This window comes from Triturus cristatus, chromosome 7, assembly GCF_964204655.1.
Source record: "Triturus cristatus chromosome 7, aTriCri1.1, whole genome shotgun sequence".
NCBI classification, from domain to species: Eukaryota; Metazoa; Chordata; class Amphibia; order Caudata; family Salamandridae; genus Triturus; species Triturus cristatus.
In genome coordinates, this window is record NC_140590.1 from 1,150,399,551 (window position 1) to 1,150,411,833 (window position 12,283).

The 12,283-nt window shown below is 49.7% G+C and overlaps 1 protein-coding gene across 5 annotated transcripts in view; it reads left to right on the forward strand.

Moving 5' to 3' along the window:
- Positions 1-12,283, forward strand: part of KIF20A (kinesin family member 20A) — a 220,051-nt gene that overhangs the window by 36,669 nt on the left and 171,099 nt on the right. For 2 of the 5 annotated variants that reach the window (XM_085618374.1, XM_085618377.1), the window contains exon 1: positions 10,092-10,229. The exons of 2 other annotated variants lie outside the window; for them this stretch is intronic. Coding sequence is in view for 1 of the 3 variants with exons in the window: in XM_085618376.1 (XP_085474502.1) it covers positions 10,631-10,640 (10 nt within the window). In the remaining 2 variants the exon portion in view is untranslated. Of the gene's footprint in view, positions 1-10,091; positions 10,230-10,489; positions 10,641-12,283 lie in introns of those variants that run through there. One more of the 5 variants, XM_085618376.1, reaches the window with a different exon arrangement.

Below are 12,283 nucleotides of genomic sequence, written 5' to 3' on the forward strand. Positions count from 1 at the left end.
AAATCTGGAAGGGGGTGCAGAGGGAGGAAGGTCTCGCCTCGGGCACCGACTCAGCCTAAGGGTTTAGACCCTAGGTTGAAGGATCAGTTGAGGGGTCAAGGCCCTAGACTGAGGAGGAAGTGTTGGTCTGAGGGTGCCTCGCAGGGTAGGGTGAGGAACCCCAGAAGGAGAGTTAGGGGGAGGAGAGCCTCGCCCCTGAAGGCTGGTCAGCCTAAGGGTGTGAACCCCAGGAGGAAGGACCAGAGGCAGTTTAGGACTGCAAGGAGGAGGACCGGAGTGGTCAACGGGCACTACAGGCCTGGGGCTACTGCCCCCCACTCCGCGAGATCACCCGGGCCAGAGACATCTGGACGGCCCAGGGGCCGGTCTTGGCCACAACTAGCTAGGGAGCCCCAGTGGGGTGGTTTTGTTGGTCCAGGGAGGCTTGTTAGGGAACCATTGGGTTCCAGAGCGGAGGAGAACTTGCGGGTGCTCCTGCCGTTGCGGGCCTGCGTCCACCTTTTCTCGCCCCAAGCAGGGAAGACCATCAAGGCATTGATCGGTCTACCCTGGCTTTTGGCTGGAAGGGGGTTATGTAGGACTTGGCCCTTTTTCCCTCATTTGTTTTCGTTTTTCGTGTTGCTGCAGATTCAGGGAGCCATTTTAGCTACCCCTGAAACTTCTGTCTGAGGGCCTGGAGCACAAAATGGTGGCCACCTGTGACATCACCAGCATCCACTGGAACCTGCTAGCACCTTCCAAAACATTCCAGAACCCTGTGACAGTTGGAGGCGGTTTAGAATGTTGGGAAGCTAAGAGAGAGAGTTGGCAGTTGGAGCTGGCAGTTGGCACCTGACTGGTGAGGAGTGAGCAGCAAAAACGTGAAGGAGGAAGGAGTGAAGCAGCAGGGGTGGAAACTTGTGCCTGGAGTGGGGTCCATAAACCCACCCTTGATACTAGTCCCTACTGACGGAGCCCAGCCTAGAGTCCTGTGTGGGAAGAAGTCAGAAAAACCATCCTGAGGACCTGGACAGCAGGAACAGGCCTTAGAAACAAGAGAACAGCAAGATCCTGACCTGGAAGCTGGTTTCCCTGAAGTCCGACGTCGAGTAGCCTAAGACTTGGAGCCCGAGGTGGAGAAGCGGCGCTGACTGGAAAAGCAGACGTCGTACCCGGAGCCGCCAGAGGTCGAGAGAGGGCGCCGTCAGAGGTCGTGAGGAATACCAGAGGTCGAGGAGGAAGTCACCCGAGGTCGAGTGAGCGGCGTCATCGGAGGAGTGAAGTCCGCCCTCCGGAGTCGTCGGAGACCGAGGTGAAGGGTAACGGAGGTCGGGAGTGAGGATCGCACTCCGGAGTCGCCGGAACCTGTGAGAATCGTGCCGGAGGTCGGGAGTGGAGGTCGCACTCCGGAGTCGCCGGAAACCTGTGAGGAGCACCGGAGGTCGAGAGCGAGGATCGCACTCCGGAGCCGCCGGAAGTCGACATCGAGGCAAGGCCGGCCGACGTCATCGAAGCCGAGGTCACCATCGGACCGGAGCCGCCCGAAGCCGACATCGAGTAAGACTGCCCGACGCCATCGAATCGGAGGCCGAGATCGAACCGAGGCCGCTGACATCGAGACCGGAGCCGCCTGCCGGCGTCGTCAAAGAACTGACATTGTGCCGAGGCCGCCGACATCGAGCTGGAACCGCCTCACGGCATCGACCCGACTCCAGCGGCGTCGGAGCATCAGAAAAAGGGCAGTAAGTGGAGTAGAGGGCGCCTAAGGCCCTGTGGAGACCTGAGAGACTGCTCTAAGGGGCTAGGGAGGTGCTGGAACCAACCTGACTGTGCCAGGGGTGAACTGGGACTAATCTAGAGAAGTTGTGTGGAGAGAGAGAGCCAGGTCTCTGGTATTTTCCTCCTTTATCTACCTCAGTTTAGGCCTCAGCCTTGACCAAGCCAGGGAGTAGACACCCCCAAGCCTTCCACATCCCCACAAGCTGTGCCTGGGCCAAATCAGCCCTTAGGAATCAAAAGTGATCTGATTCCATGAGTGTCACTGTCAGCTTTTAAGTATTTATTAGGGGCACTGTATTTATTGTATTTAACCTATTTATTGTTCCACTGTATTTATTGGTCCACAGTATTTATTGATGCACAATATTTATTGGTTACAGTATTTATTGCCTCAGAATATTTAATTGCCTGTCTGTATTGCACTTTTATTTATGCCTTCAGTATTCAGTATCACCCCTATTTATTGAATCATTAAGCCAGTATTTATTTGTCCTGCACTTTCTAAAAAGTTTGTATATTGTGATTGTTATTTATTTTCTCCAATCAGCAACTAAGAGAAAAAGCAGATAAAGAAAGTTATTTTCATAATTTTTACGGTGTCGAGTCGTTTTTGGAACGGATGCACGCATGGTTATTGTTTGGGTATGTTGTATGCTTAGCACGGAGCCTGATTCCTGACCACTCGAGCCAAGCTACCACAGTGTGTCCGGAAGACCACCACCACCCCTTCTAGTGTGGGAGTGGGTTTTCCAACAATTACCCAGAAGGCCTATCCCGGAGGGGGGGATTTAGGCGTCAGCGGCTCACCGGAAGTTGTGCGTAATTTGTTATTCGCCGAGAGCCTCTTGCGGCTGCGAGAGCGAAGAAGAGAGAAGGCGTCTTGAATCTCCTGGAATTGGCCGAGACTTATGGGGATCCATCAGCTCGGCCGTTGAAGGACCGTGAGTACTGTGTGGGGGAGAGGCGACCCAGCGGGATACGGCGGTGAGTCTGAACCGCGTATCACCGTTTCCCTTTGGCGGACGTCGAGCCCGCTGCGCGGACTGTAACTTCCCGAGGAAGGTGAATCCAGCGCCCTCCCCTTCCTAAGGGTCTGCAACACCCTTACACTCCAGCGAGAGGCGACGGAATACGGCAGCGGTCTCAACCGCGTGTTCTTAAGTGCGCTCTCGCCCATTTAACGTTGTACTTGTTACCGGAGAGGTATTTACTTTGTTCCTGGGGGAGGCGGCAGAATACAGCGGTGGTCACAACCGCGTATTACCGAACACGCTCCCATAATCCCTTTTGTGTTTCGTTTAACAAAAGTACTACTATGCACCGGCAAGATGCCCTCTGCATAGTTGCGTAGAGGCAGTGGATGCTAAAACCGTTCAAGCTACGACATTGTTCTGGCGTTCTAGTCCTGCCAAGTGACACAAGTGACTCGTTCCCTAGAAACTTAGAAACTGGTGGCTAGAGAAAAGGCTGCTGGCCTTCGGAGTTCCTGTGTTATGGTGATGGTAACCCGACACGGCACCAAAGCGCTGTAGCACTCCTATGTCAGCCACTTGATCCAAGGACGTTTCCTGGAATGGCAATCACTCTGTTGTGGGTATGAAAGTGAATGACTGCATTTATTTCCAGGAAGGAGACTTAAGAAAGGTGGTAACGATTGTGTATCTTTGTCGTTCCAGGTGTATGCTTACAGGGCACGTTCAGGCATAGGTACCAGGCCACCTGCTATCCTTTTCCAGGTAGAGTCACAGTGCAGCGCTAGCGAGAAGGGTTGAGAGTAGTCAGACTTCATGTGTTAATCCTGTTACCTTTGTCATTTCAGGTTCCCTTTCCCCCGCTGTCCCTTCCCCTTCCTTTCCCTCGCCTGATAATTCGAATGCCCTGTAGATATGTCTATGCCAGGGACTTGGTAATATCAGGATGTGGACACTTTACTCTACAACGACTGAACCCTGCGGAGCTGGGCCTGACAACGCCGCTACATTATATCATCAGCAGTCTAGGGCATTACATCCGGAAGTGCCTGGGAGTCCTCGGGTGTCGGCCATATGGCCTGTGTGCTGTCCTCACTCTGCGACTGTTCGGAAGAGGCATCAGCATCTCCACTGCTCCGCCGATCTCTCAAGTCCACCACCTCCTGCTGTGCGTTTCTCCTCTACCGAAGGACCTGTTAGCGATCCAGAGCAGCCACCGATTGCAACAGGGATTCCGCCGCACGTGACCTACGCCTACCACTACGGCCTCTCTGAGTTCCCATCCGTGAGTTTGCATTGCCTTGTCTTTGGCTTGGCGAAGTATGGTGACCTTGAGATTCCAGCCATTCCCATGCGTCCTCAGCCTTATCAAAGAAGTGCGTGGATCCATCCGCAACCACTCGCAGCTGAGCCAGAATATGAGGGAGTATTGCAAATGTAGATCGCGCATCCGTCTCTTGACAGTTAGAAATGTACTCCGCTGCCATTGCACACCAAGGGCGTAGTCTGGGAAAAAGAAGACCTGCGAGTTGCCCACTTTGATAGTGTCTTTTTTCTTGGTTTCTTGAAGCACGGTGTCCCTGTCTTTGAAGTTCATGAGGAGGATCAGGAAAGGTCGTGGCCCAGCATCTGGTCGAGAGCGGCCCGACAGCATCCTATGCGACCTTTCCACCACGAAGAAAGGAGAGAGCATCCCCTCAGGTATCAGGGACTTCAGCCAGACTTCAGAATGCGTCACTGCATCTCCACCTTCTGTGCCCTCCGGCAGGCCCACCATGTGCACATTATTTCACCGCGATCTGCCTTCTGCATCATCCATTCTGCACTCCAGCGAATGGAGTTGGGTTGTGAGGGTGCGAACTTCCTCTGACACTGCTGTGACCGCTGGGGACACCTTTCTCACCTCCTTCTCCAAGTCGTGAACCCTTCCAGTCAGCTTCCTGTAGTCCGCATGCGGGAGCGTGAAGTCCGACCTCACTTTGTCAATGTGGCCTTCAAGGGATGTACGAGTTTGTGTCAACACTTTTCCAATCTGCATCACCGCGTGTAGCACAGAGTCTATCTTTGATTCCAGACTGGTAGCTCTAGAGGCCCCCAATGTTTCGGATTCCTGGTCTGACTGCGCTGGGCCCGGCCCCGAGCACACGGGCACCGTGCCCGTTCCTGTGCGTAGCCTACCCATCTTACTGAGAATGCAATGCTCCCTGCACAGGGAGCGAGCCAAGTTCCCTGTGGCCCCTTGCACTCGTATCATAGAAGGAGTACGTCAGCATGATCCGAGACGGGTAGGTGCATATCAGACGTTGACCCACTCGTCTATGCAGCCAGACCTGCACACCCACTCTGCTAGTCCAGTACAGGGGTGCTGGCCCTGGCCTCCAGATTGCGCCTCAGCTCACGATTCAGCGCAGTCCAAAGAGAGTGAGCCGTCAGTGCCACTTGCAGCAATTCTTCAGGTGGCCTGCTGCCACCCCGTCGCGCCGGTACCCTGCTTCACACTCTACCGGTGCCCCGGTAGCAGGGGGGCGCTTAGTGTGCCTCGGCAGACAGGAGTCCCATGGCAGTCATCTGCCCATCTGACCAGGCGGTCACAGTGCAATAGTTCGCCAGTGTGCAATGTGCAGTGTGTCCAGTATCCAACGCACCGGTGCTAATCGCCTCCGCTCCTTCTGCGCTGCTGCTCCCAAGAGGAAGGCAGGGCCCAGTCCAGTCCGCTGCCTGTGCTGCCACAGAGTCCTACACCAAACACCGCCCCGAAGGCTTCGGCAATGCCGCTCCTGGGGTGGCCCTCAATGGGCATCCAATGGGTGGCATCTCACATGTCCCCAGCCCGCCATCGCGGGCAGTGATCACACACAGCTCCTCACCTCAAGGCCGGGCCCCAGGTGGGCTCGCATGATTTGCCGCTGATGCTCGAGAGCCGCCTCCAGTCAGCAGGGCCGCACCCACCCCCCGCGTCCACCAAGAGCCTCGCTCTGCGTCTCGGGGCCTCTCGGCCATTTCCAGCCGGGCTCAACAAGCACTGGTCTAACCCAGAGGGCACGCCCGGACTCCGCACCTCAGTGCATGTACGGGGGGTCGCCTCGCTGCTGGGTAACGGTTGCGGAGCCGTGGATCGGTCACACCGATCCTGCTCTCTCCGCCGCCTTTTGGCTCACGGCGCGGGGCAATGGCACCGCTCCAGCTCAGGCAGCCATTGCGTGGTGTCCACTTCAGCCGGGGCAAACTCGCCACACAGTCCACAAACAATACCACTGCACCGGAGGGGTGCTTTTGCCGACTCGATGTTGCTGCTGCGCGCCGGAGAAATGATTGATCTGCTGATCACGGGCACAGCCTCACTAAAACTAGTCCGCCATCATGGCCACCTGGCCACGCCCCCCCCCCCCCATATAACCCTTCACATTAGCCAGGGTGCTTATTCCTTTTTACTGCCCTTCCCATCATCTATATTGACCCCCAGCATCTCACATAATGAAAGGTAGAACACTCCCAATGCTGCCTAAATCCCAATACATTTTTAGGAAAACCTTTATACATGTTGCTTCTTCCCTCCCACTTTCAATTCACATTCTTACCTACCACCCTCACTCCAACCTTAACCCATTAATGAAAAAACATTTGATTTAATATGAAGTTAATTTCACACATTCTAATTAAATTGTCGATTCCGATCAATGTGGTGCTTATTCTCTATCAACCTCCCCATTTTTCAAGGTTGCTTATTCCCTTCCACTATCCATTCCATTCTCTATGTTAACCAGCCACCAACCAAACAGAAAATGTTGACTAAAGAGGTGAATTTGAGAACTGTGGACTTTATTAATGTCTAACTTATGAGAGTGCTCTGATGCTACATTGTATCTGTCTTATGATAGCTAGAGCATTTGGCTGTCAGCATGTGTGAGATCCTGAGGTAGCGGGGTATTTTAGCATTATGGTAGCACAATTTTGTCTCTTGACATACACAAGTAATCGAAATATACCCTTACTACCACTGTTGGATGTAAGGCTATTGTCTTTCCACAGCTGCTGTAAATGTATATGTCTTATTGGCCTAACTCTAGGCACAAGTGAAATGAATGTGGTGCCTCAGGAATGCTCTGTCAAACTTACAAGAGAGCTGATGTCCTTTCCTTCCTCCCCAATACTACATTCTACAGCTAGGTATCGTTGGAGTATTAAACAAGAGAGATCCCTTCGTTCTATTACTTTTTTAACGTGAATAAAAAGTGGAGTGTGCAGAGATTCAGACCATGCACCTTCAGACCGCATACACAGCAGGCGATCAACCTGCTCAGATATTTTTCAAGAGAGAAAGTGAGAACGAAAAAGAGGCAGGCAGAAGGAGAAACAAGGCGAGAAGGAGAGTGACAAAGAATAAGTGAGATAGTGAGACACAGGGAGTAAAAGTGAAAGAAAGCTAGCGAGAGCCAGATGGAAAAAGAAAAGAGAGGGCAGCTAGAGAAAATTGAGACAGAGAGGATTGAAACAGAGAGGGAGATAGAGATAGCAAGACAAGGAAAGAGGAAGAAAGAATACAGATAGGAAATGGGAGAGACCGTGAGAGAAGATTAACATTTTTTGTCTGCTCAGCACAAGCTGTTGCTCTCAGAACCGAGCCATACTCAAGGCTCGGCTCTTCATATTCATTCTATGGCTCTCCCACCACTAACTGGTACTTCTAACACTCCAATGGCTTTGCATTGAAGTTAGAACTGTAAACAAAACAATCTGCATCACTCACAACGCTCTATGAACATACACTGACTGACATATATGGTTGTGTTAAGCCTAAAATTGAGCGGTTCGTTTGAAGTCCCTTTTGTAATGAAAGGTTAGGCATCTGATAAGGATATTTTACACTTTACTTACTAAAGTATTAAACAGTAGAGCCATTGTGTGTGGGAAATGCCTGCAACCAAACATTGTTAACAGAAGTGAATTTGGCAAACAAAATAAAATGTTTAGACCACTGGATATTTGAAGAAACCTGACACCCCTGAGCCCCACCAGTGACCTTGACATCGGTCGCTGCAACCTTAGCGTGCCAGTTCCTGCTCTTCGTCCCTTCTCCCTCTCCTGCCCCTTTTGGACAGTGGTCCCTGTCTGGTTACTTTGGGAGAGTGTTTCCACAAAGTGCAGTTTCCCAGAAGAGCGACCAGTTCCTGCCCCTTTCTACTTTTCCAGTGACCTACTTTACCCTGCTGCCGTCATGACGGAGAAGACCCGCTGTTCATGATTCTGGCTACACCCAGTCGTGACAGATCTAACCCATCTGCTTGCCCTCAGCTTTTAATTGCCTTCTTGCCAGCCTGATCTGCCACTACAATAGTGCAACATACCAGCCCTACTGGCTCTGCTCTGCTTTGCTGCATCAACTCATTGGTACCCCAGAGTAAACAAATAGATCAGCACATCTGGTGATCCAGTACTTTTATTTGACACAGTGAAGGACTGAGGCCGGTAGTCTGGATGTTTGCTGTGAGTACTTTCTTAATTTGTACTTTTGCGCATTGCCTGTGTGTGTGTCTCCTTCTTGGCAGTTGAACCGCTGCCACATATTTTAAAAAGACGCCTCGAGCACACACAGAGCTCGCTAACCCGTACCTTTCTCCTGCTGCCCTGCTATTCTTCCATTCGCTCCACTGTGATGTCTGCGATGCTTGCTTCATGCTGTTAGGCGTGTTTGGTGCACGGTGATGCCGGGAGCCATCGGGCGCTGCATCACGTGTGTGCCGCCATCTTGTGTTTGGCGTGTTCCATCAAGTCATGTGCAGCTCGCAGCATACTACGCGCCCTACCAACCATGTTTTTTTTTCTTCTTATGTGCATTTTAATAAAGTTTATTGCAACGTCGTCATGCAGCAGCAATCACAGGTACTCTTGTCAGTTTTCTCTCATCAGGCCCTGCATGTCCCTCCTTGGCCTGCGTCTTGTGCCCCTGCGCGATGCTCTTCAGTTGGTCTTCCTTCTTCTTTGCTTCGTGGGGAGCCAACTTTCCAAAGAATCCTTTTCTCGACAGCTTGTTGAGGAACTTTGTTCTGCCATCGGAGGTGTGGAATGCTTGCCATGAGTTCGGGTGAGTTGTCGCTCATCAGGCTGTTCCCATGTTTTACATTAACTTTGCCTGCTGCGCTACATGGAGTCAACTCAGCGTCAACCTACAATCCGCATAAACTTTTATGGGGAGTTCGACAATGTTGTTTTCAGGAGTTAATTCATTGATTTGTCTTGCTTCCCCATTCTCCCTCATAGTTTTTTTGTGGATGATTACTTTACCCCTGTATGGGCTGATGTTCTGGGCAGTTTATATTTACATGACTACATGCTGTTGCTTTTATATGCTGTTTTTTTTCCTCATCCCTTTTGTGACCTGGTAGTTTTATGTTTCTGCATCTCGCACTGTGATAAATCAGTGGAGTGACGCTCCTCTGCCCTAGTGGAGGAGCCACCCGTCACTCTCTCTGTGTGAGAGAATGTTGGTGAATTGAATATTCATGTGTGTGAGAGTCAGATGGTGATGGGCTGAGCAGCAGTGAGGCTGCTCCTGGTGGGGCTCTCTTTAAGATATAACATCCATCTTCAATAAACCTACTTGAAACTACTTGTATTGGATCTACTTCATTACAACAAATGCATGTGGCCTTGGGTAATGTAACTGGTGCTCCTGTAAAATGCATGGACTTCGAGTCAAGTTTTCGTTATATTTAAAAACAACAAAAATGCACTTAAAGGTCAAAACAAAGCCTTAACATAAGGAAAAATAAGATATCCATTTACTGGCTGATCTGTACAAGATGAAGCCATAAAACCTGGAGAAATCGCGGGATCCCAGATTAAATTGTGTGATATTAGGCAAATATTCTATTTAACCAAAAATCGTTTTTCTTCATTATCACACATAAATGACTATCAGTTGTACAAAACCATCACTTTTAATAATTACTTCGCAGCAAAGTGCTTTAAAGTGCCCTATTCACGTCAATGCTTCTATGTGTTAAAGAAATACTTTTTTGAATTTTGACGAAACTCTAGTCATATTTTACGTGGTTTGTTGTACGATTTAGATACTCTAGGATCCGAGCAAGACCATTGCCTCGGCAGTGACTGTTAATTTGATGTCTCGCCCACCTCCAAAATATCCTTTTTTTGCTCAAAAAGTCCGGGGTCTTCAACAAAATTACCAATTCCTGTGCTGACATTGCCACAAACATAACCAGCTCTATTATTTCTTCCTTCCCACCTTCAAATGACGTCGCTGGCCTGTACACCAGCTCCACTAACACCTAGCCTCTAATTCCATCTCGGACTGTTTCAGGGAACCCGTTCCAAAATGTCCGCCAGTGGCCGTGGCGGTTGAAGCACTCGCTGCTTAGATTGGTTGTTGGTTTCGGTTCGCTCTGTGATTGGCTATGATCTTCACTTCCGCTGGCTTGGCAGGCGTGGCGCGAGGTTTGAATCGGTGATTGAGGGTGCAGCGAGGTGGACGCACGACAGGTGAGTTCGTTTGTTGTCATTTGACTGGGGGGTGACAGGGAGTTAGCGATGAGGGTTCGGTCATAGCGATATGTGGTATCGACAGTACACTTTGGGAGAAGGTGATCGGGGGATAAGGGTGGCCATGAAATACCTTGCATGGGAAACACAAGACAGGAGGGCGAAGTATGCGTGGTTCTGTTTTCTGTTATATTGGGAGCTGAATTGTGGACGTGGTTCTAGTCTTCCCCCCCCCCCCTCGCTTTTCTCTTCCTCTAAAGATTACTCCCTTGGACAGTAACGAAATGTTGACGTGCTCTCGTGGCCTAACAGTTACTGTAAGAGTTCCTGCCTGCTGATGAGCGCTCTCTGCGACATGGCCGTTTGAGACAATAGTGGATGGGCGACATATCTTTATAACTATGCTAACCGGTATGAGATGAAGGATGGATTTTTTTGTCCAGGTTTTTTTAATGTCTGTCTGCGATAATCGCATATCAGATGGCACGGCGTCGCCTCTGCTGAGCACAAGAGATTTGGGTTACTAAGAGTCCTTCGTAGTTCAGATGGCTTTTCTCAGATTTAAGTGTAAGTGCTCCCAGCTCAGAATTGCCACTTTAGTCATACGTGTGTACATCCTCTTCTCACCTAAGCACAGGGCACAGGTCCTAAAAAATAAGTGGGGGGACTAACCTAGTTAATCAGTGTGCAAGTGACATCTCGGGCGCGTGACATCACATGAAGTGGCATCATAAGAAGTGACGAGATCTTAAGCCCTCACATACATGTTTACCAGGTCTATCATGAGTACATTGGAGCACATTTCGAGTAAACGTGCAAACCCTCCTTATTATGGGAGAAGACTCACACTTGTAAGCTTCACATAAAACAATGTTGCTTTTTGTCAGCGTAAACTTCATCTACCCATAGTGCTTTACAAGAAAAAAGTGATATTTACATTATTACACTGCCTCCTCAGGGAAAGTAGGCTCTATATAAATGCTATTTATTTTGTGTAAATGCTGGGAAAGACCAACACATCTGACATTCTTACAGTGCATGCGTATCTTCTAAAGAGAGCCTGAACAAAGTGAAATGCTGCCTCTCTTAAGAATGTGTGAAGTGCTACCAAGGTGTCAGCCTTTGTTTCCCTTCTGCCTCATTTGCATCTAGGTGTGAGGCTCCTAGCTGCTGCCAGCCAAGAGACTCCTACAGAAGGGGACCTGATGACCTATCAGATTCGACCTTTGTTATGGGCCCAGTAGGAGTCTGCAATAAGAAAGCCCCACCCGCTTGCAGTTGTTGCAGATCGAAAGCAGACAACAACGTGCAGGTGCTGCTGAATGCGTCCCAGTGTTGGCAAATTACGCCGGGACAAATTCAGCTTATTTTTCAGTGGGGCCCAATTTCTTGGCAGGGTGGACGGTGTCCACCTTGTAACAAGCATTGGCATAGCCAATAGGTCTCGCCTTTGGGATATTATAAGTGTTTAGCCATGCAACAGTTGATGTTGCACCAAGGATATTGAGCTGCATAAATAAATACTTATAAGGTCCCAAAGGCAAGACCTATTGGGTATGCCAATGCTTGTTTGTTTTCTGCAGTGTTCCATTAGGCAAAGATTGGTAAAAATGTTTTCTTTATTTAGAAATACACTGGTATTGGTGAACACAACTACAAACACTATACAATGTTTCAAATCCTAAGTCACTGCTTCTTGAAACCAAGCACTTTTAAATATGCCTACCCGTATGGATGAAATGTAACTCCTACACCCTGTGGTCCTCCATGTTTTATGTTACATGTAGTATTGACACATGTTGCAACTGCATCTGCTGCACGAATGCGCATTGCGTTTTTTGTTTCATTTTGTAAAAAATGTCCATTGCATTTTGTAGCGATCTCTCTAACATGAATTTGGTGCTAACGAACATGTAAAGGCAGGCTAAGGCTGCCACATGAAAATGTGTGTGTGGGAGTGATATCTTAGAGGATTATCTTGTAGTTAACAACAGATTGTACATTAGGCAGTGTATCAAGGTCCCTTGCGGAATGAAAGCAATGGTATCCTTGTG